The 25,386-nt window shown below is 34.5% G+C and overlaps 1 protein-coding gene across 2 annotated transcripts in view; it reads left to right on the forward strand.

Annotated features, from left to right (window-relative positions):
• Positions 1-19,171, forward strand: part of LOC105492598 (speckle type BTB/POZ protein like) — a 65,852-nt gene extending 46,681 nt beyond the window's left edge. Inside the window, exons 4-10 of one of the 2 annotated variants that reach the window (XM_011759816.3) lie at positions 432-528; positions 4,966-5,143; positions 5,225-5,280; positions 6,752-6,874; positions 10,677-10,819; positions 10,909-10,962; positions 14,887-19,171. In XM_011759816.3, coding sequence (XP_011758118.1) covers positions 432-528; positions 4,966-5,143; positions 5,225-5,280; positions 6,752-6,874; positions 10,677-10,819; positions 10,909-10,962; positions 14,887-15,031 — 796 coding nt within the window. In that variant the 3' untranslated portion in view covers positions 15,032-19,171. The remainder of the gene's footprint in view (positions 1-431; positions 529-4,965; positions 5,144-5,224; positions 5,281-6,751; positions 6,875-10,676; positions 10,820-10,908; positions 10,963-14,886) is intronic. The other variant, XM_011759814.3, reaches the window with a different exon arrangement.
• Positions 19,172-25,386: the final 6,215 nt, after the last annotated feature.

A 25,386-nucleotide genomic window follows, 5' to 3' on the forward strand; every position in this document is an offset into this window, starting at 1 on the left:
AACAAAAACAAAAAATGACCAGCTAAAATAGTTTTAGAAATGAACCTTTTTAGAAAATACTTTTTTTTTTTTCAGAATTGAAATAGTATTTACAGATATTTTCCTAAGTACACTGTGCTGGAACCTAGACAACCAAGAAATTCAGAAATAAGGCTGAAATTAAGTTTAAGATTTGTTTTTTGTATGCTTGGTATCCATATGCTACCTGCTTAGTGACCCCCAAAAACAAAACCCAACATGACATGTATTTTAAATTTAGCATCAATCAGATTCATTTTTGGATCCTGAAATACAGATCTTTTTGCTGATATAGATAATTATACCCTGGGCACCGTATTTAGCATAGGTGGGCAAAAGGTACTTTTAACTAACATTCTTCATGCCCTCCATTGTTTCTTCCACCCCGCTCACGGATGCCCTTCCTTCTACAGAATCTCCAGCACTGCTTGCAGAAGAGGAGGAAGCATTGCACTACCCTTCCTAAAGAACTGCCTCCTCCCCCTCCCCTGCAAGTGGTGCTGTAGACAGGTAAGGCAGTTGGGTGCTACCCTTTTTGCACAAAACATAACTTAATCTTGCAAGTTCCCTACAGTGGTAAAAGTGGCCAGAGATAAGAGATTGGTAGCAGTGTAAGCAGCTCTGCCCTCTTTTCTCAAAGTGACACAGAAAACAGGAATTGAGAAATAAGTAGGAAAACTAGAAAACTGGTTAGTTTAATTTATCTTTTGAAATCCAACAGATTTTAAATATTCTGATAGTCTACAGACCCATGCCATTTCATGATATACAGGAAAAATATATGTACAGATAAAATATATATAAACAAGTATTTCATGAGGTTTAACTAGCTCATTTTTAAGGACACATCTTTTATCCCATCCTGTTTATCTTTTGCTAAGATAGCGTCTTAGTCCATTTCGTGTTGCCATTAAACAGAATACCTGAGATTAGGTAATTTTAAAAGAACAGAATTTTTATTGGCTCATGGTTCTGGAGGCTTTGAAGTCCAAGATTGAGGCTACATCTGGTGAGGTCCTTTTTCTCACATCATAACATGGTGGAAGTCATCACATGGTGAGAAAGACAGAGAAGAGGTGAGGGGAAGAGTGGGGGTTGATGGAGGGCAGGAGGGTGTGTGTGTGTGAGAGCAGGCCAGACTCGCTTTAATAAACCCATTGTCTCAGTAAACACATTAATCCATTCATGAGGTTAGAGTCCTCATGACCTCGTTACCTCTGAAAGGTCTCACCTCTCAAGAGTGTTGCGTTAGGTATTAAATTTCCAACATATGATCTTTGTGGAATACATTCAAATCATAGCAGATAGTCTTTCTGTTTTAAAATAATTATATATGATAGTGGGTGGAAGTTGGGATTTTCTAAAAAGCCCTTTCTTGGCAAAATGAAAAGTTGACTACCCTATTTCTGTCACCAGATTTTTAAAAAAATGACACCAGTCTATGAAAGTCAAAAAGTCTAAAACTCACTATTCTGGAAGATATTCATGTGAAATTCGACTGTTAAAAGTTTCTCACTTTGGAGCCAGTGTGGTGGGTGTTTGACTAGTTGATTAAAATGGCAAAATTGTAGTACTATGCAGCACTGGAAATTCCTGGCTTTTAGAATTAGTTGGAAAATTCAGATTTCAAAAACTGGAACCAATAGTTAGCTCTACATTGGAAGAGACCCACATTTTTCAGGATAGTCACAGATTAGATCCCTCAAATGTTCCTTGTCACTCTAAACTATATTCTTTGAGTTGAGCCAAAAGCAAATTTGAAAAAGGACTGTCAAATGACTGAGGTTTTGCTTTGCAACATGTAACAATTTTGAGGATTGCACATTTGCCTTTTTTTCTTTTCTTTTCTTTTTTTTTTTTTTTGTGAAAGAAGCATAAATTTGACCTCAGAAAAGAATCTCAGCCTTTTTCCTGAATTTTTTATTCTAGGTTCCATTCAGTAAGAGTATTCATTACCTGCATTTGAGTATGTAATAGATAAAACCAAATTTTTAACATTTTCTTAAATATAGGTATCAAGAAAATCGGAATCCATTGCATGTGTCAATTTTTAATTAGATCATTAATTTCTGCTCTATAAGTAGTCTCTTGAATACTCTTTGGAGTATGAAGTGTTAATTATGTGTCTTAGTTAAAATTTGTGGTTGCTGTGATAATACTATGTAGATAGGTATGTCAATAATACAAATCTTCTGAATTGTTCTTGCTTATACAGAATACAAATATAATATCAATATCTGTGATAATATTGTCTTTATTTTTTAATCCTTTTATTACCTGATTTTTTTACCAAATTTTTAATTAAGTTATTTTGAATTTGTTAAGAGACAGTAAATAGAATTCAAGAAATCATTTCTGAAGTTAAATGCATCATCACATTTTGTAACTCTGCTGTATATATCATGCAAGCCATTGAACAGATCCAGTTTTTTCTCTCTAGAAATTTCAAGAGCAGTGCTTGATATGAACAAATAAATGCTGTTAGGGTCTAAAGAGCTGATCCCTTACGAAACCTTGAATATTAACACCAACATTTTTTGTGTCTATATCATTAGGTTATAATGTGTAGTAGAATAGGGCAGTTGGGTAAGGATTAGTGAAACTTTTTTTCTCTTTATAGTTATTAAAATTTTAGACATAATTTGATTAAAAACTTGATAAGATAGGAGAACCTTTATTGGCAGATTTATTTGTTTATACAATAGCTTGTGGCTCCAATACTTAAAGAAACATCTCACAAGATTGTTGTAATAAATGCTTTTTGATCATAATTGTGTTAATGTTGCTAATTTTTAAAAATATCAAAAAAATATTGCACAAAGAGCCATAAAGAAAGGAATCTGGGCCAGGCGCAGTGGTTCACACCTGTAATCCCAGCACTTTGGGAGGCTGAGGTGGGTGAATCATGAGGTTGGGAGATTGAGACCATCCTGGCTAACACGGTGAAAACCCATCTCTAAAAATACAAAAGATTAGCCAGGCATGGTGGTGGGCGCCTGTAGTCCCAGCTACTTGGGAGGCTGAGGCAGGAGAATGGCATGAACCCGGGAGGCAGAGCTTGCAGGGAGCCTAGATCACGCCACTACACTCCAGCCTGGGCAACAGAGCAAGACTCCGTCTAAAAAAGAAAAGAAAGGAATCTGGAGATTTAGGAGTAGTCTTCCTTTCGTACAAGCCAGCACAATGTGGTTTGGAACACTTTGTTTACCTTGTCTTTAGCACGGTCTGAAGTCTCTTTATAAAATAAGGTGAATAGATTGGATGATTTCTATGACACATATGATTTCAAACAGTTAATATGTAAATTTAGGGCAAAAGTGGTTAATAATATCCTCAGAAAAATAAAAATTTTCTGGTTTTTCTTTAGAAGTATATGTTCATTCACATGAGATACATGTTTGTATGTTTAGATGTATTGGAACTTCTGAGACTTAATCTTCTCCAAACACTTTACATAATTAGACTTTGTGTTAGCATGTTGGTAGCAAATTTATTTCTGATTCTGTTTTCTGCATAGTTTACTGTATATATGTGTGTCCTTATTTATATTTTACTTAATAAAAGCCTGATGAAATATTGTTAAATTAATGCAGCTATCTATTGCTGCGTAACAAATGATCCCAAAACTTAGAAGTTGAAAACAGCAATAGATGAGTAATGTAGCACTTTTTGTTTGTTTGAAGTCATTTACTTTGAAACATTTACTTACTAGTTAAGGTAGTGTTTTCTTTAAATGTATTTTTACATGTATTAAATGTAGTGTGACATTGTTAATAGCATAGTAGAATTCATTTTTTAAAAAAGTGATGTGCAGCCAGGTGCAGTGGCTCACGCCTGTAATCCCAACTCTTTGAGAGGTCAAGGCAGGTGGATCACTTAAGGTCAGGAGTTGAAGACCAGCCTGACCAACATGGTGAAACCCCTTCTCTACTAAAAACTACAAAAATTAGCCGAGTATGGTGGTGCACCCCTGTATTCCCAGCTACTCGGGAGATCTGAGGCAGGAGAATCACTTGAACCCAGGAGGCAGTGGTTGCAGTGAGCCGAGATCACACCACTGCACTCCAGCCTGGGCGACAGAGCCAGACTTTGTCTCAAAAATAAAAAATCAATAAAATTTTTTAAAAAGTGGTGTGCAAGACTTAATCAGTAGTGTTTTATGATATTCAGTATGTAGTCATCTTTTATGGGAAATAACTTAATCCATATTATATTGGAATCTCCATAAAAATAATACGTAATCATACCTACTTTTATTGATTATTAAGTAAATAAGGGTCTGCAAATTGAACTAAATTATATTGCTCTTGCTCTTCATCTTCCATAAAAGATTTTCATGAACTTTAATAATTACAATTGCTTTTGTGGAAGTTTTTGTACCTTAACATTTAAATCAGTTTAATATGTATTTAAATTAGTTTTACTAGAAGTGAAACATTAGGAATAACACTTTAAACACGTCTCAATTTGCATATCATAGACTGTAATTTTATCACCTTTTTTATACTGTAAAAAGTCATTTTGACTTCTAAACAAAATACTATGTTTATGTACATATAGTAAAATTTAAATGTAGATAGGTTTGAAGTGTAAGAAAATAAAAAAGAAATTTATTTCTCCACCTCACAAAGGTGTATTCTTGTTTGAGTTTTTATATCATATTGTGGCTTTTCTATTGAGAAGTATTTTTGTAATTAATAATCAAGCATTCTGACCAATTGATAAGCCATTTATTTACATAAATTGAAAAAGATCTATATTATTTCTAATTTTTTCATTTCTCTCCTTTAAATTGTGTTTTTAATTTCAGTTTCTAGATATTATAAATTTTGATTAGGAGTACATTGAATTATCCAAATAATCTTAAAAAAATTTGAAGTATAGACTTAAACTAATTATTGATATTACTTTGTGAAAGTGTTTTTCTTGCTGTTCCTTTTTTATTAGGTGAGTGTGGTCCAAGATTCAGTAAACATATCAGGACATACTAATACAAATACTTTGAAGGTGCCTGAGTGTCGTCTAGCAGAAGATTTAGGTAATCTCTGGGAAAACACAAGATTTACAGACTGCAGTTTTTTCGTGAGAGGACAAGAATTTAAAGCTCATAAATCTGTGCTTGCAGGTACTGTCTACTTATGGGGTAATATAGTACATTTAAAAAATACATTTATGCATAAAATAATGATGCATAATCTTGTTACAGCTCGATCCCCAGTTTTTAACGCCATGTTTGAACACGAAATGGAAGAAAGCAAAAAGGTAAACATGGCTTAAAGGCTAATATTTAATTTATATAAAGGTAAAGTAGTTGGGTGTATGTTTTAAAAGTAGTAGTGCAATGTTCTCATTGTCATACTGTGATAAGCAGGGAAAATTTTTATAAATAGGAAAAAATGTGTTCTATAATAGAATAATAGATGTAGCTCAATGTGGATGTGCAGTGAATATTCCAGGGAACAGCTATTTTTTCTGCCCATCTGGTAGGTAAATTAGATAGTTATTATGCAAAAGGATAGTTATCCAAAGGACTCTTCTGGTCCATAGCTATTTGAGAAGTCTCTGTTCAAGGTATATATTCTGCCTTTGTAGACTTTATGGATTGATTTTTGGAGTCTGTTTTCTAGCAACAAAAATAACATAGATGACATCAGTATTATTGTATACCAACTGTAATCAGGATGTTACCTACTTGACTCCCCCAGATGTTTCTCTTTCACTTGTCATCATGAAATATAGTTATGTTAGAGATCAGAGGTTAATTCTTTGCTGTTTGCATAACTTGTGGACCGTACGGCTCCAGCTGGACAACTCCAGAGTTTATTCATGTGGCTCAATTTTATTCTTTCTGCAGAACTAGATGCTGCAATAAAATAACTGCTTTCTTTCTCAAATTTTGGTTTGGGGAGATGCTGTGATCAGCCTTCTGATCACTTCCAAGTTGGGAGACATCAATGATATCATATACTGTTGACATCAAGGGGTCAGAAAAATTTGCTGTCATTTAGTTAGATATTTAGCTTTATTGATCTCAGCAAAGAAACTAAATACAAAAACGTGCAGTAAAAAAGCACTAGTCCTCTTTGGACTTGACTGTTTTTCAGGTAAGCAAGGAAGTGCCAGTATATGATAACACATGCCATTTTTGCAAATGGGAGAATTCTGAGGTAGTGGGCTTTGTTGTTACCTCTAGTAGCTTGCCCTACTTTTGATTAATTCTGGGAATAGAACTGTTTGTTATAGAGTCTTAGGTGTTGTATTAGGACCTAGGGATTCAACAAAGAAAGGGTTAATAGCCAGTGTCCTTTAGAATAGTGGTCAGAAACTTAACACAGATGTGTTTTATTTGGTTTATAGTTTTCTGTTTGTTTACTTGGTTTTTTTTTTTTCTTAGCTGTTTTTAATTGAAAACTTGGGGCTCCTTTTTCCACATGGTGGTGCTTGGCTTGGTCTGAATATCCGGATATGGGCTGTCCAGCTGGCCATGGTTCCCACCTCTCTGATAGTGTATGCTTTTCCTCTTGGACTTGTCCACTTCACTTTGCCGAAGTACTTAATGAAGATGTACCTACCTCAATTTTAAAGTAGAATTTAGAAATATCTGTATATGTGTATTTGAGTTATACACTATTTTAGTGTAGATGTAGGGCTTTTAAATTACTGTCAAAGATTCACTTTGGTTCATTTGTGTGTGCATTTTTTTTAACTTTTTTGTGTTGTTTTTTGATATCAGAATCAAGTGGAAATAAATGATTTAGACCCTGAAGTTTTTAAAGAAATGATGAGGTTCATTTACACAGGGAGAGCACCAAACCTTGACAAAATGGCTGACAACTTGTTGGCAGCTGCAGACAAAGTAAGTAATTAGGTCTTAAGGAACCAAAATATACCCTCAAGCTTGATTTATATAGAATGCTGTCATCAAATGCAAACTCCAAATAACTTGTATTATTTGTAGATGGCTCATGAGAGCTTTATGAAATACCATACAGTAGGGTAATCTGGAAATGAAATTTTTTTTTTTGAAGTCACGATGTGAAAGCATCTTGAACCAGAAAGAAGTGATTTTTTTCATGGGAGAGTAACCTGTAAACTCAGTCGTTTTGAGTGTATATGGACTTCCATTTAAAAGAACACACACAGTGGCATATGTAATTTTCAGGTATTTTTAGTCTTGAGATGTAGTGCATGACCTTTTTTAAAAAAAGAAAAAAATATTGGATATTATGTAACTTGATTCTCTCCATGTAGAGATGGTTTTTTATTATGACAGCATAGAAAGAGCAAAAACAATATTAACAATTTTATAATACTTTTTTGTAATGATTTTTTTGAAGGCAGAGAAACTGCAGAAAACATCAGAAAAATGTATAAGCCAATGGTTCTCAATCATAAAAGCACATTCAGTATACAAGTTCACATATGCGTGTATGTATGTATATATGTACTTATGCATGTGTTATGTGTCGATGGATGGTATATGTGTATATATACACATCATTTGAAAAATGTTACTATTGGGGAAACTGGACCAAGTGTATATGGAATCTATTTTTTCTGACAACTGCACATGAATCTGTAACTGTCTCAATAAAAACTTAAAAACACCATTTACAATAGCAGCATCGTCAGTACTAAATACATAGATATACATTTGAAAAAAGAGGTTTAAAACCTGCACATTGAAAATTACAAAGGTATATTGTGTGATGCTGAGGTTTAGGGTGTGATTCACCCCATCACCCAGGTAATGATCATAGTACCCAATAATAGGTAAGTTTTCATTCCTTGCCTCGCTCCTTCTCTACCCCCTCAAGGAGTCCTCAGTGTCTGTTGTTCCCATGTTTATGTCCATTACACAATATACCTCTGTAACAAACCTGCACATGTATCTCCCTGATTTTAAAATAAAAGTTGAAAAGAAAAAAAAATTACAAAATATGCTAAAAGAAACTCAGGAAGACTTAAATAAGTACATAAATCTTGTCCATGGACTGAAAGTCTCAATATTGTTAAAATGTCATTTGTCTTTAAAATTGATAGTAGAGTCACCATATTCCTCTCAAGATTCTAGCAGTCTTTTTTCTTTCTTTTTTTTTTTTTCCCCCAGAAGTTGACAAGCTGATTTAAGATTTTATGTGTAATAACTTTGGGGAAAAAAAGAATAAAGTAGAGGACTAACACTACTTGATATCATGACTTACTATAAAGCTTTAGAAATTAAGACAGTGTGTACTGGTGTCAAGATACACAAATAATGGAACAGAATAAAGAATATGAATATGAAAATAGACCGTCGCATTATGAATATTTAATTTTTGACAAAGGTGCAAAGACAGTTTAGTAGAAAAAGGATAATCTTTAAACAAGTGGTACAGGAACAATTGAATGCTTACATGTGTACCTCAAACCATACATAACAAAAAAAAAAAAAAAAAATACGGCAGGCCTTGCATGGTGGCTCACGCCTGTAATCCCAACACTTTGGGAGGCCAGAGTAAACGGATCACTAGAGGTCAGGAGTTCAAGATCAGCCTGGCCAACATGGTAAATGAAACCTTGTCTCTACTAAAAATACAAAAATTAGCTGGGCATGGTGGTGTGTGCCTGTAATCCCAGTTTCTTGGGAGGCTGAGGCAGGAGAATCGCTTGAACCCAGGAGACAGAGGTTTCAGTGAGCCAAGATCATGCCACTGCACTCCAGCCTGGGCAAAAAAGCAAGATTCCATCTCAAAAAAAAAAGTAATGCAAAATGGATCATAAACCTAAAAATCTAAAACTTCTAAAACGAAACATAGGAGAAAGTCTTTGTGATGTTAGGTTAGGCAGAGATTTCTTAGCTGTGGCACCAAAAAATCTGTAAAAGAAAAAAATGATAAAATAGACTTCAATAAAATTACAACTGCTTTTCTTCAAAAGACAATAAAAAGATTAGCTACAAACTGGGAGGAAATATTTTGCACAGCAGATATCTAATGAACAACTTTTATTCAGAATATATTTGACTTTTGTATTCAGACTATATAAAGAATTCTCAAAACTCAGTTATAAGAAAACAATGTTATTTCTAAAAGTAGACAAAACATTTGAGCAGACATTTTCTGAAATAATGTCTGAAATACTTTAAAAGATATTCTAGTCAAGCATGGTGGCTCACACCTGTAGTCCCAACACTTTAGGAGGCCTAGGCTGGAGGATCACTTGCACCCAGGAGTTTGAAACCAGCAAGTGCAACATAGTAAGTCCCTATCTCTACAATTTTTTTTTTTTTTTTTTTTTTTTTAATTAGCCTGGTGTGGTGGCATGTGCCTGTAATCTCAACTACTCAGGAGGCTGAGATGGGAGAATTCCTTTAGCCTAAGAGGTCGAGGCTGTAATGAGCCCTAATTGTGCCACTGCACTCCAGCCTGGGCAACACAGCAAGACCCTGTCTCAAAAATAAATGATACTCAACATCATTAGGTCGTTAGGGAAATGTAAATTCAAACCATCATGAGATATTCCTACATATCATTATAATGGCTAAAAGTACAAAGACCATACTAAGTGTTCTCAAGGATGTGGAAGAATAGGATTCTCATATGTTAAAGACATGGAAAAAGTAGGGTTCTCATATGCTGCTGTTGGAAATGTAAAATGGTACAACCACGTTGGAAAAGTGTTCAACAGTTTCTCAGAAAGTTAAACATAAACTTACACTGTGATCTAGTGAGTCCAATTTTAGGTTTTTACCTAAGAGGAAAGAAAGCATATGCCCATACAGGCACTTGTATATGACTAACAGCTTCATTTGTAACAGCCAAGAACTGGTAACAACCCAAATATTCATCAGCAGTTGAATGTGTAAAACGTTTTGTTGTATATCTATGTATGATGGAATAAAAAGGACTGAGCTATTGATAGGCAATAACATTCATTATTCTCAGAATAATTATACTGAATGAAGGAGTCAGACAAAAACAAATATGTAATATATGATTTCATTTATAGAAAACTCCAGAAAATGCAAAGTAATCTATAGTGATAGAAATCATATCAGGGGTATTACCTAGGGTGGGGCGAGAGGGAAAGATTACAAAGAGGTAGGGGGAAACTTTGGGGGACGATTGGTATATTTGCTATAGTGTTAATGATGGTTTTATGGCTGTATAAACTTACCAGAGTGTGAACCTTATGTGTACTTTATTGTGTGTCAGTTATACTGTAGTAAAGCTGCTCAGCATGTTACATAACATACACTAATAACTGCAAGAATGTTTAGTGGTTGTAAATATGATTTATTTGACATTATAATGAATTCATTCTTCAATACTGAGTGGTGGCAGCATGCAGTATACTTGGTGGTACACATTAGTGTTTGAAGTAGTAGAGAAGTATATTTATTAAGAATACTGAGTAATAAGGTAGCTTTTTAGAATAAATCCTACTTTAAAAAATACACTTATGCAAATTGCAGTTTCCTAAACAAAATTAGTCTTTTTTCTAAGTACATTCATTTATATTTTCTTCATATTAGGTTAAAACAGTAACTTAAAGAATTTTAAAATAATTGTAAAGAATAATCTACTTTACCTTTATTTTCCAAGTTACAAATGTATCATGTATTCAGGAACTTAGTTGGAGTAAATGTTTAATGGTTATGTTTTCATTTTGGATAGTATGCACTGGAACGGCTGAAGGTCATGTGCGAAGAAGCTTTGTGTAGTAACCTCTCAGTAGAGAATGTTGCGGATACCCTTGTCCTTGCAGATTTGCACAGTGCAGAACAGTTGAAAGCACAAGCCATAGACTTTATTAATAGGTAAGCTATGCTTATATTTCAGTGGGCATGACACCTTCAATATTTTTTCACCGGACTTTTTTTTAAGTATGTTTAAATCTTCAATGCAGGTGCAGTGTACTTCGACAACTTGGGTGTAAAGATGGGAAAAACTGGAACAGCAAGTAAGATGATATCAGTTTCTGACTTAAAGTTGCTCTGCATAAGTGAAATTAAATGTTTGCATAGCCTTTTGTTCATCTACAATAAGTATGAATCCAGATGTCATATGAAGCAAACTGCCAGTTATTAAAAACAAACAAACAAAGACTACTTAGTGGATTCCTGAGGCTATGCTCCCTTGTAGGTCAGCTTCTAATGCAACCTCGGATAGATGCTGTCATATCTTAAGTGCATAATGCCATGTGGTATATAGCAGAGTCCAGGTATTGCTAGAGATCCAGTCCGTGCCCCTTCAAAAAACATTCCATAAAGTGTGGGAAATAATTCATTTACTCTTATGAGGAATGTTACCCTCCAGATTTGCTGAGAAAGCCTTTTTGAAGGCTGACTCACTGCCTCTTAGGTTAGCCAGGTACCTTGAGTAATATGCTATATTAGACTAGCTTCCTAATATTCCAAAAATGGTAACAATTTGATACTCCCTTTTCCCTAGTGAACCTATAAGGAGTAGGATAGTTGCTATATCTTCTAAGACTGGATCTTGTGAATATGAGCATACTCTTGTGAATATGAGCATACTATTCTACTTTTTCCCTTCTCTTATTTTTCATGACTTTAATATTCTTTGTAATTATCTGAAATCAAAATGGGGAGTCAATAGGTTGAAGTGTTTGCTTCTGATTTTGATTAGTTTTGCCTATAAACCCTTAAATTTCACTTCCTCAAATTATCAGAAGTTGATGTAAGAAACTGGGAAGTTTTGTTTTTTTTTTTTTTTTGACGGAGTCTCGCACTGTCGCCCAGGCTGGAGTGCAGTGGCACAATCTCGGCTCACTGCAAGCTCTGCCTCTTGGATTCATGCCATTCTCCTGCCTCAGCCTCCCGAGTAGCTGGGACTACAGGAGCCCGCCACCACACCCAGCTAATTTTTTGTATTTTTAATAGAGATGGGGTTTCACCATGTTAGCCAGGATGGTCTTGATCTCCTGACCTCGTGATCTGCCCATCTCGGCCTCCCAAAGTTCTGGGATTATACAGGCGTGAGCCACCGCACCCGGCCAAATATTTTAAAGAATGAAATGAATTAGTTTATTGACTTAATTATTTCCCATTGCTTTAATCTGTTTTGATATATGTGAAGTTGTTTAACTGAGTTCATCCTATTAGTTTGTAGATTCTGTTTTCTGAAAGTAAAAAAAAAAAAAAAACTTTAAAATTATTGGTTGTCTTGTATAATATGTTGATCAGTGTATGCTAATATGATATCATCATGGTATTTGATCCTAGAGAAAAATTGTTTTGCGTTTAAAATATATTAGCATCAAATGTCAGTTTAGGATCCTTTGTACTTAGCCATTTTCAAGCGCTAGTTTTACTCTTAAGGAAATACTTTACATTTTATAACTTTTTCAGTGTCAAAAAATAGCTTGTTTTGTACCCCCTTGGAGAAGCTGTATTCATATTCATCAATCGATATTTATTAATAAATGAAAAAGGTATAATAGGTATCTATGTGATTCTAAACAACTAATTGAAATTTTGAACACAATGACACACTGGTATTAGGCTGATGCAAAAGTAATTGCAGATTTTGGCATTACTTTTAATGGCAAAAACCACAATTACTTTTGCACCAACCTAATAATTTGATGTTTGCCAACTTAAAAAATTGTTTTGTTGGTATCAGCTATTTAGTTCAGCAAACATTACTCTAGTATCTTCTGTGTGTCAAGTACAATGCTAGGTAGGGTACTGCATATAAAAATAATTTCAAGAGAAATTCTTGGTCCTGAGAAATTTATCTAATATAGATATATATATAAATATATCATTTCATTATAATATGCTAAGTAATACAATAGAAGAATATGTACAAGCACTTGACTAACCCTGGAAATTTAGAAATGGCTTCCTAGAGATTGCTGAGTCTTAAAACACAAATAGGAGTTAGCAGAACTAAGAAGGAAGTAGCAAGCATTGCAGACAGAAGGGACAGCATGCCAAAGTATAGAAGCGTAAAGTAGTAGTTGATCATTCTTTTGACAGATACTTATCTTTTATTATCCAGTAAATTCCCAAGTTACAGTGCACAGTATAGAGAATACAGTGGTGAGCATGACATATATTTTCCCTGCCTTCATGGAGTTTATGGTCCATGAGATTGATTAAACAGGTAATTGCAATAAAGTGTGATGATAGAGAATATGTAGCATACCCTTAGGAGCATATAGCAGAGACTTAACCTAATCTAGGAATCAGAGAAAGCCTTTTCAAAAAATTGTTATGAAACTAAATACCAGAAATATTGTAGAGGTTACCATGGTAAAGAAGAGGGAAGAGAGGAAGAAAAGTACACCCCAGAAAAAGGGCATGAGATGTGCAAAGTTTTAATAATGAGAAAGAGCAGTATACTCTGTGTATGTGTGTGTGTGTGTGTGTGTGTGTGTGTGTGTGTGTTGCGGCGGGGAGATAGGTAATAAGAAGCAGGAGAAAGTAGGCAGAGGTCAGATCCTGAAAGGCCATGTAAAATAACATTAGAATTTTTAGATATTCAGAGTAGTAGGTGACCAGTAAAGGGTTTTCACCCAGAGTGGGACATGATTAGTTTTGCGTTTTTAACAATCTCTGCATGCAGGGTGGAGAACGAATTGTGGGGAGGTTACGGTGGCGATAGTAATTGAGAAACAAGGTTGAATACAGGTAGGCTAGTTGGAAAGTTATTGGAGTAGTTCAGGCAAGAGATGAGCAGTGGAAATTAGACTTGATTGGTGACAGTGGGGCTAGAGAGAAAAGAAAGTAAGAAATATTTTGAAGGGAGAATCTAGTATTTAGATATGACTTGGATGGTAGATGGCATAAAGGAGAGAAATGAGGCAAGGAAGGGTAACTAGATTTGTTGCTGGAGCATTTATTTACTGTTACTGTTTGGTGAGAGCATAGTGTACATAGGGTACAATAAGTAGTTCAGTATCAGAGTATAAAATGCCAGATCATGGAAGAGGGTTGGAAGCGTGGGTAGAGTAAGAAACCAAACATAATATGATGCTGTATTTGTCTTTCTAAAGAACTTGGATATGAGCAGTGGGGAACAATGAAGAGGGCCTCATATATTTGTGTTACCAAGGTAGCATTATGGAAGCTCGGTTTGAGAGGCGCAGGAGACTAGAAGACCACTTAGGAGTCTGTTGTCATAATCCAAACGTGAGATGATGTGGGCCTTAAACTGGGATTCAGGACATCTCTGAAGCCTTTAAGACCTTAAAATAAGGTTTTGATGATTGGAGAGGAGAGTCTATGGTGACTCCCAGATTTCTAGCTTGCATCACTGGATGATGGTGGAAGTTTTAGCTGACTGGAAAGGTAGGAGGAAGAATTTGGGGTTGGGGAGAGGGATGATGAGCTCTCATCTGACAGTCCTGAATTTATGGGTCTTGAGGCACATCCAAGTGAGAAAACCAAGTGGTTGGGAATGAACTTTGTGTGGAGCCCTAGGATTTAGCAAATCAGTAGTTAACATCATTGAATTTCATAGTTAAAATTGTGAATAGTGGATGAGATAGAATGAATAATGAATGTTAAGGGAGAAGAGTAGAGTTCAATATTTGTAACTCAAGAGAAAATCTGCCTTATAAGAGGCATATAAAAGCAGAGAAAGGGGCTCTTGAAAGAGCTGGTACAGAAATGGTAACAATGAGAGTTGAACTGTGAAGACCTATGTCGCATACTTTAAGGGAATAGGACTTCCAGAAAAATTTAATAGTTTCAGTTGCCACAGAAAATACCAGTAAGATAAAGATGGTATTTTAATAAAAGCAAATGATTCGAATACCTAGGTAAAAAGTGTCCAAATATTTTGAAATTTGCAGTGCAACAGTACATTTTGAAAAGTACTCTTTAGTGAACATCTTTTTAATTCTATTTCTCAGCCAAGCAACCGACATAATGGAAACATCGGGGTGGAAGTCCATGATTCAGTCTCACCCTCATTTAGTAGCAGAAGCCTTTCGAGCACTAGCATCTGCGCAGTGTCCACAGTTTGGCATTCCACGCAAACGGCTAAAACAGTCCTGAAATCTTCCATGAACAGTTGAAAAATGGAATTGACTTTTACTCCTCCAGGTCCAGAAGGATTCTAATACACAAACCATAAGCAAGAGTTGTTTCTGTTATTTTGTCCACAGAACAGAAGCTGAAAAAGCATATTGCTTGCATTTCAGGTGGATAATTTATGGTTTATTCTTCAGCTTTAAATTAGACTGATTAATTCACTTCAAGGCCTTAAATTATCTTCAGTGACTTCTCTTGTTCATATAATACTTTAATTTTTTTTTTATTGTGCCTTGTCATTTTGACCAAGGCTATGCAGAATTGCACTAGCTCCATAATGCAGTAATATTGATAACTGAAGATATTAAGTTTCAAAAGGATCTTCCATTATTTTGCAAAAAGAAAAATGAATTTTATAGGGTTTGTCCTATGCTATCTCAAAGTTTAAAACTAAGTTCTCTTTAAAAGCACTTGTATTGGAGATTACCAGTAATGTCTCCAGTCTAAGTTCTATAAATATGGGAGAACCCTCTTACCTTCAAGGTAAGTTACGGCAATACACTGCTTCAATTCTAATTTATTTTTCATTTCAGGGGGCAAATATGCAATGAGTTGGCCCAGATTTTTAGTGACATTTGTGATGTTTGTCTTGTATGTTAACTGTCCAACAAACTGTGGGTTTATTCTGAGTTTACAATGATTAAGAACTGATTGAGGTTAAGATTTCATGAAGAAAGCATGTATTGTGTGGAAGTAATTTTTTTTTTAATTTATACTGACCTACATTTATATGAAGAATTCTGTACATGTTAAAAGTAAGGATGACCAAATGTAAATTTAATGATTGGGCCAATTAAGAAAGATATATATGCACTTTTACTGTGTAACTTTTGTATGCTGAATGGTACATATATTTTTTTGCTTTTGAGGGAATTATTAAGGTATAATTAATTGTGTCTTAACTTTTGAAAGAAATTTTTAGATGGAGACAACTGGGATGTTTATGATAATAGATAAGAAATATCCTTGATTGTAGTTAAATTGGTTTGGATTACAGATACTCATTATTGAATTGACTCCTATTTTCTCACATTTTGGAAAAGACACCTGAACAATAAATGAATCCTGGATAGTCAACTCTCCTTCACATAGTGAACTGATAACTTGCCTGTGGGAGATGCATACCAAAGGAGAGAACCCTTAGACTATGTCAGGTCACACTAGGAACCTCCCCGCCTCCCCGTTTTTCTTCATTGTGTTTCAGTTACTGTACTAACATTGTGGATGATACTGAAATTCTGCATAATGTGAACAGGATAAACTATTTATAAACTGATTTTCATGGGCCAGTTCTTTATTATAAATGAATTTTAGCTTTAAATACATATACACGTTCAGTGGTTGATAGTTGTGTTCTCAAGGGAGGTTTGTTCTGGTGCATTGTCCTGGAGAAGCAGAAGTAGTCAGTGTCGGGGCACCACATCTGACTTACTGTGGTGGTGACAATGTGCTTCTTAAGGGCACAATTTATGTTTGACCACAAGGGAAAAAGTGTGTCACTGGAAAAAAATGCATATACCTATGTTTGCAAACATAACTATTCTTCAGATAAAAATCTGTATAATTTGTTTATTTAATGTTTGAAGTCAGGACAAAAGAAAAAATGAAGCTTGAGGTGTTTTCAAATAGACCTTATTTTTGCTATCTCTTTGTTAGGTGTTAACTGAAGCAATTTTAATGTATCCAGATTCATCGGGATTCATATTTACATTGAAAAAACTCAAATAACCTTTTGTTATCCACAACAACCTGGAGTTTAAAAAGATCGTATTTTCACCTGTCTTCATTACTTTCTATGTAGTTTCATTCTTTGTCGTGGTAACTTAAATTTGAAATTGGAAGAATCTCTTGGGATAGAAGAAAGATTCTTACCTGGTGATGGACTTCATCCTTCATCCTGTGTAAGGGTATTATGGGAGGTAGAAATTCACTTCCTTAAATCCGTCATATGATTGAGCCTCTTAAGTTTGCAATATTATAATTTTAAAAATCACATACACACATACATATGTATACATTTCCAATTTAAGATTTTTCGAGGATCTTATAAGAAAACAAAAATTCCCTCAGGCTATAGAATTATGTTGTCATATATCAGAAAAGTACTGATGTATCCATTTATATCCAATGCACACCACACCGGCACATTGTGAATTAATTCACCGCTTGAATCTATATTTCTAACCACAGTGACTTCAGTAAAAATACCATATAATGAACATTTCAGCTTCTTCTTACTCGAGAGTTTATTGCAAATCTTAAGGATTTTATTATAAAGATTTTTTTTTTAGTTTGGTAGCACATTTTGTACCAAAAATGTCAAACACTGTGCTGTAAGAATATCCATGTGTGTAGAAATGTCCACTTTTCAGATAATATAACGCCTACCATTATACTAACAGAATCATATGGTAGTTGATTTATTTTTTTATTTATTATGTATATTTTTGGTATTGTGGGTTCTTGAGGCAATGATAAAAACAATGTATTCTGACATGAGTGCTCTAATAGCCTCCTCCCCCTCATTTTTAAGCTACATACATTACTTTCAAAATAGGCATAGATATTCTGTCCAGCCTTTTGAACTATTAGCCTGTTCCTGTTTCCCTTTGTCACCTTAAGCAGGGCTTTTTCTGAGAAAGTAGTGAATGGTTTAAAATGTTACATACTATAAAAATAATCATTGAGTAACTGTTGTTTAGACCAACACTTAGAAATACTATATTTGTGCCTTTTCATTTTTTAATTTTAATGTGTGTTGATATTTGGAGCACAAATAATGAAGGTGCCATAATATGGCTTGCCAGTGTTACCTCCTTGAATAGTCATGTGTCATTGTCTTGAAATGGTAATTGGAGAACCTTGCATGAAATAATGTGATCATTTGTGTGTGTGTGTGTGTGTATGCGTGTGTGTGTCTGTGTGTGTGTAAATACCTGTATTTGTTTGGGGCTTGTGTGTGGTATGTTAAAAAGAGTGAATTTCTGGAAATAGAAATCAGTTAAATGTTGAAAGTTCAGGTTAGCAGAAATATTTCATTTAAATGTGCTTTACTTTGGAGGACAATTGATTAACAGAGCAAATGATAATTTTCAAAAATGTGATCAATTTACTGCATGATGAAATGTGAAAACAGTGCCTTTTTAGGACATCAGTTATAATAAAATTGTTTTAAAATATTAACAAAGATCTCAAAAAGTTGTCATGAACATTATTGGTTTTTTTAAAACTGGATCTAAATAAGAGCTTAGATGGCCAAAATTAGAATTAATAATTTACCCGTTTAAATTTTGTGCATAAGTTTAAAATCTTAATCAGAATTCTTTATAAAATGTGGGTCATAGATATGACCCAGTGTTACTAAAATAGAACAGGGATTGTGAAAATCCATCTCAACATACTTAAATATACTTGGCTTAGAGCCAAGCATACTTGACGAGGTGAATTATTCTGACTTGGACATGCATGCTCTTTGATGGATAAAATAAAAATATTCAATGTATTCTTACAAAAGAAGGTGGGTGGGTGAGTGGATTTGTTTTAGTGTTCTCAGATTATAAAGACAGCACTTTCCGCACACATGAGTGTATTTTACAAACCTTTTTTATACAAGTTAATGAGCTCTACTTTATTTAAGTGTTCATGGAATGATGTAAATTTTAGGTCCAGTTGAACAAATATTGAGTGCCTAACATATGCAGGACTAACTCCTTACTAGGAATGAAATCACACAGTGTCTTCTGTTTGCAGTATGTGAACTTTATGTTTGAAAAGAAATTCTTATATTTAAATTTTTCTGTTGTCAGAGTTTATCATTGTATACTGTAACCCAGTAAATTTTGCATTCAGTTTTAAAAAATGAAGATGTAACTTACGTGAGTCTCATTTTTGAAAATGAAATTCCGCAAAAATTATTTAAAGATTAGTTCTTGGGGAAATTGATTTTCAGGATTCAAGTGTATAAAAACTTATATTGAACTTTTCAGCCTCGTTTTTAATTAGCTGATGTTAATGATAAGATACATAATACTTGTATCTTGTTGCTGAAAATATTTTTTGCATTTCAACATGAGTTAAAATAAAGTTGTTACTACTTATTCAGAATTAATCGGCTATCTTGTGTTTATTTGAAAAATACATACTCTTTTTTAGATTGATACGATGCTTTGCGAAAGAGCCATGTATTTGATATGATAAATCATGCATAGTAATTGTCTTTTCTACATAGGTAAGCTCTTATTTTTTGAAACCAATTGAAGACATTCTTAACTGTGAAATATTAATATGCATTTATTTTAATATGTATGAACCATCAATACTGGATGACTTATTCTAATGCTATGTACGATTAATGTAACACTTAGAGATCACCTTTTCCCTGTCATTCCTATCCCGTCTTAATTTCAGTTATCCTAGACAGTTTAATCATTTGATGCTATCAAAAAGCAAATTGGGGAAGGATATTCCTGAATCAGTTTAACAACAGTAACACATTTCGTACTTTAAAATTATGGCCAATGTGGTAGTAGAAAGGCACAGTGAAAAGCCTTCCATGTACCTCAGACACACATACATGTACTGAATTTTCCCTAATAGAATAAAAGCGGGTTGAAAAATTTAGAACATCATCTATGCAAGTATAGTAAAGTAGGATAAGTGGTTAATAATATTATAAATGTTACTAATGAACTTTGTGTAACCTTTTGCTTCTACTCTGCCACAGCCAGTCCCCTTAATAGTTTGAGAACATTGGGATGTGGTGTCTCCGTCTACCACCTCAGAATCATTTGTTCCTAAGAGAAGACGAAGAGTGGCATTTGCTTTGATCACTGTTTTTAAATAGAATACACATTGGTAGAAATTTTTCACATAATATGTTGTTGCTTTTGGGGGGGCTGTTGGGGAATACCAGAGAGGTCTGCATGCCTCTGCAGTGTACAGTGGCAAGCAAAAGGTTTGTCATTCCTGTTGTCCTCTTGTGCTTCCTTTCCACCTCTCCCTGGCTCTTCCCCCACCCCCTTGTTCCTTTTGTAAAGGATGCAGGTGTAGTCTTTTGCCAGCCTGTGACATAACACCTGAACAATTTCTATGGTATCCTACCCATTTGCTGAGATTCAAACCAGGCCTTAATCGATAACAAGCAAAGAGAAAAAAAGGTGGGATTTGTAAATAACAATTACAGCAAAAAAAAAGTGCACTGAGAACTCTGCTATTCTGCTCTAAAATAGATACATTGCCATAAGCAGAGGTTTTTAGACTTTTTATAAAGTCCTAAAATAATTGTGATAGTCATTATAACAGGCAAAGATGAAAAATGAGAATGACATGCAATTGAAAAAAGGTACTAAAGTTAGATGCATTAAATTTGATCAACACCAGAAATGATAAATCAGACATTTGAATCAGTAGAAGACAAGGTTGAGAAATGTTCCCAGATTATAAGGACAAGAATAGAGAGATGAAGAAAAAGACAATTCAGTTTAATTTATATTAGCAGTTAATTAAATAGAGTGCCTGGCACTGTGTAGAGCTGTTTACAGTGATAAAGTAGAAATGGTCTGTGTGTTCATAAAGTTTATTTTCTTGAAGAAGGTGCAGTCATATAATAGTAGGGGATAATTGTGATAGGAATACAAGAGGAGCCCCTAAACTGGGATGAGGGTGGGAGTCCCAGATGACTTTTCTGAGGAAGTGATGTCTAAATTGAGATTCAGTGGAAACTAAACAGGTTAGTGAGGGTGTCATCCAGCCCATTATTTGAAGTCTTAGAGGCTGACCAAGGTTCATACAGAACATTTATAGAAATGAAAATGAACATGACTATATCCTACTGTGTAAAGGGAAGAAAGGACTAACACAAACCAGTAAGGCAGGGTTACAGTTTATTACAAACCTTATTAAAGGAACCTGACTTAACCTGGGAGGACTGAAGTATTTCAGATGGGGGTATTTCATGCTGATCAACAATCTGTCAATCTTTACATAGTTTGGAGGGGGCTTTTCCCATTAGGGGGAGAGTTGAGAGAAAACATTGAAACAACTTGAAAATAAATTACATATGGTAGAAGGGAGAAAGAGGAGTTAAGAGTGGCTTCCAGGTTCCAGGTTTTGCATTTGGCTAACTGGGTGGAGGGTAGTTCTGTTCACCGATAGAGTAATCACAAGAATGGGAATATTTTTGGGAAAAAAATTTCATTTGGAGGCTATTGAACTTAGGGTTCCTATGGTGCATTCTGGTTGGATATGTGAATCATAAAAGTGATCTCAGTTATAAACGAAGTAATCATCAATACACAAATGATAATCTGCTTATGTAGGCTGAAAAGAAGGCAGCTTAGGGTAGAAACATAAAATGTTATCATTATGCTAAAAAGGATGCATAATAAGATTAAATCAGGAACACTTCCCTCCAGGAAGTTGGAGAGGAGAATGTTTCAGGAAAAGAAATGTCTAACAGTGTCACGTTCTGCTGAGTGGCCAAATAGGAAGTTAAAATGTAAAAGATTTTTCAAAGAAGAAATGAAAGGAATCTTTGAGGAAAGAAGTAGAATCTGAGTGAGGAAATGGATTCTCCAAGTATAGGAGAAAGTAGGCCTATATTTGGAAATTTTATACAATTGTCTTCCTAGGACACTCAAATTTAGAATTTCATGCCAGCTTTGTAAAATGGCTAGGAAAATCTAGAGATAATCCACAGGATATATGTACTGACAGAAACCATCGATGGGAAATAAAATTCCAATCACAGTGGCAGAAAATAAAATGGAAAAAGTCTAGGAATTTTCTTGAGACTTACAGACTCTACAAGGAAGAAAATATCCCACAAAATTTTACTGGAAGATAGGAGAAAAAAAAATGAATACTACATAAAGTAGAAAAAATAAGCCATACTATCATGTACCGATATTTAATAAAAATGTACTTGAGGAAAATATAAGACAAGAATATAATGATAATATTTGTCTTCAGATTATGTACTGGGGTCGTTTGTTCCAATGTACTGCATTTTCCAAGCTTTTCATAAAACAATGTATTACATTATTAATAAGAAAAAAGGTTAAATATTTTTAAAATGTACACGCTGGGCAAGTCAGTATATCAAAGCTATCCAGAATGGCAAAGATGGTAAAATCAAAAACAGTAAATCAGTGAAATCATTGACTACACCAAGCTTGGGAAAGGTAATATAGGTCATGTGGTTGATTTGGCAGTTTGTATTTAATTCTTACGCAGACCATCATTACTAATGAGATGTTTGTAATCATTTGGAAGTAATGTGGCGTGCAATTGCTAGGATAATGTAAATTCCTCTTATTTTGAAAAGACATTTCCCGGTCAGGTGAGGTGGCTCATGCCTACAATCCCAGCACTTTGGGAGGCTGAGGCAGGCAGATCGCTTGAGCCTGGGAGTTCAAAAACCCGTCTCTACGAAAACTGCAGAAATTTTTGTATTGGGGAGTATGATGGCATGGGCCTGTAGTCCCAGCTACTCGGGAAGCTAAGGGGGACGATCGATTGAGCCTAGGAGGTTAAGGCTGCAGTAAACCAAGATCACATTACTGCACTCCAGACAGATTGAGACCCTGTCTAAAAAAATTTTTTTAAAAAAGACACTTACCGAGTGTGTGTGTGTGTGTGTGAGAGAGAGAGAGAGAGAGAAGGAGTGAGAACTGTTAACATTCAAGCATAAAAGAACTTAGCACATCGAAGTCTTGATCAAATCCATTCCTCTTGGGATTTAAGGTTTTAGGCTGAATGGACAAGTGTCTCCTGTTAGTAATAATTACACAATTGAGCCCTTATTTGGCATAAGATACAGTGATGCCCAAAAAAATACAAAAATAGACGTGTCCTTTAGTTCACCTTGCTGACAATTAGAGAAACAGTTATTAATAATGATCAATCTTGCTAGATATTTATAAAAAACAGACTTTGTTCATTTTTTCTGTTGGTGTCCATTTTCTGTTTTATCAGTGTGTCCTCATTTAGCTTTATTACTTACCCTTTGTTTCCTAGCTTCTTAAGGTGAAGACTTAAATCATTGATTTTTATGTAGTTCTTTTCTTATAAACATGTAAAGTTTTTAATTTTTCTCTAGCTGCTGCTTTAATTACATTCTATAATTTGTTTGTTGTATGTACATTATCACAAGTTCAAAATATTTTCTAATGTGCCTTGGGATTTATTCTGTGGCTCATGGGTTTATCTTCTATATTTGGGAGAATTTTCCTAGCTATCGTAGTTTTATTGATCTCTTAAATCTGTGGTGGTCAGATAATATACTCTGTATGATTTCAATCAGTTGACATTTATTGATACTTGTTTTATGGCACAGAATATAGTCTGTGTGAAGGTTTTATATGCGTTTGAAAAAACTTTTCTGCAGTTAATTGTTGTGTATTATGAATGACGATTAGGTAGAGCTGATTGATAGTACTATTTAAATCTATATGTTTACTCATTTTTGTTTCCTTTTTTCCAGCAATTACCGAACAATGGTGTTAAAATCTCTAACTTTATCCATGGATTGGTTTGCTTCTCCCTTTAGTTCTGTTAATTTTGTGTGTATTTTGAAATTCTGTTATCAAGGGCACACATATTTAAGTTTGTTATGTCTTCTTGATTTGTTGATTTTTTTTAATTTTCACGAAAGATCTTTATCAATAGTGAGACCCTCTTCATTTTAGAGTTATTTTAATGATTACTGTTGTCACATCAGCTTTTTATACTGTTTTAAAAGTTATCTTTCCCCATTCTTTTACCTTCAGTTTACTTCTCTCCAAAGTGTTTCATGTAAATAGCATATAGTTGAATCTTGCCTTTTATCCAGTGTGAAAATCTCTGCACTTGGAGTGTTTACTCCATTTCAATTAATGTGATTATTTTTAAGTTTGGGTTTAACTCTTCCATCTTGTAATATTTATTTATTCCATCCATTTTTTATTCCCCTCTTTCTCCTCTCCTGGTTTATACTGAATGAATTGCACTTTAACATTTTCTGTTTTATCTTGTATATTCAAAATTTCGCTACAATTCCTTTGATCTGTTTTCAGGTTGCCCTAAAGATTACAGTAAGTACCGTAAGCATAGTCTATTTCAACTAATATGACACTTCACATCCAGCAGTCTAATTCTGTTCAACCTTTTGTGCTTTTATCTGCTTATATTTTACTTCTACACATGATATAAAACACAAGATATATTTTTTTAATGTAAAATAGGCAAGAGTTTTTAAAGTACATTTAAAACATATACATACGGAGTGTTTGTTGTTGTTGTTGTTGTTGTTGTTTTTGAGAGGGAGGCTTGCTCTGTTGCCCAGGCTGGAGTGCAGTGGCGCGATCTCTGCTCACTGCAAGCTCCGCCTTCCGGGTTCACACCATTCTCCTACATCAGCCTCCCAAGTAGCTGGGACTGTATACAGGCGCCCGCCATCACGCCTTGCTAATTTTTGGTATTTTTTGTAGAGATGGGGTTTCACCGTATTAGCCAGGATGGTCTCAATTTCCTGGCCTCGTAATCTGCCTGCCTTGGCCTCCCAAAGTGCTGGGATTACAGGTGTGTGCCACCGGGCTTGGCCTCTTTTTTTTTTTTTTTTTTTTTTTTAACAAAAAATGTAAATTACATTTACCCAAATATTTACCCTTTCAGGGCTCTTTGTCCCTTCTTTCAGATCTTTATTTCCTTCTAGCATAAATTCCATTTAGCCTGAAGAATTTCTATTAGCATTTCTTCTAGTGAAGCTTTTGTGTGTCTCAAATTGCTTTTATTTCTCCTTCATTTTTTAAAACTTATTTTTTCTTTCTAAAATGATCAGAAAGAATCCATTTTTAAATGACCATTTCACTGGATATTGAATGCTAAGTTGATAGGTGTTTCCCAACCTGTCCGTCCCCCGACCGACCTCCCCACCCGCCCCCCCGCCAAGACTTTAAAGACGTTTTTTCAGTGGGTCCTGCTCTGTGGTGGTTTGTATTGTTCCACTGTGTGTAATATGTGTTTTCTTCCCCTGCTTCATTTGCTTTTAAAATTTGTTCTTTATCTTTGATTTTCAGCAGTTTTACTGCAGGTATGATTTTCTCTGAATTGATTCTCCTTAGGATTTCTTGAGCTTTTTAGATGTATAGGTTGATGTCTTTCATTAATTTTCAAAAATCTCCAGTCATTATTTCTTTAAATATTTTTTCTTCATACTCTTTCCTCTCCATCTGTGACTCCAATAGTGCATATATTAAGTCATTTGATGTTACCTCATATATCTCAGATGCTCTGTTTTGTTTTGGTTTTCTTTTTTTCATTCTTTAACTGTTTTGTTTTTC

Source organism: Macaca nemestrina, chromosome 11 (genome assembly GCF_043159975.1).
Source record: "Macaca nemestrina isolate mMacNem1 chromosome 11, mMacNem.hap1, whole genome shotgun sequence".
Taxonomy (NCBI): Eukaryota; Metazoa; Chordata; class Mammalia; order Primates; family Cercopithecidae; genus Macaca; species Macaca nemestrina.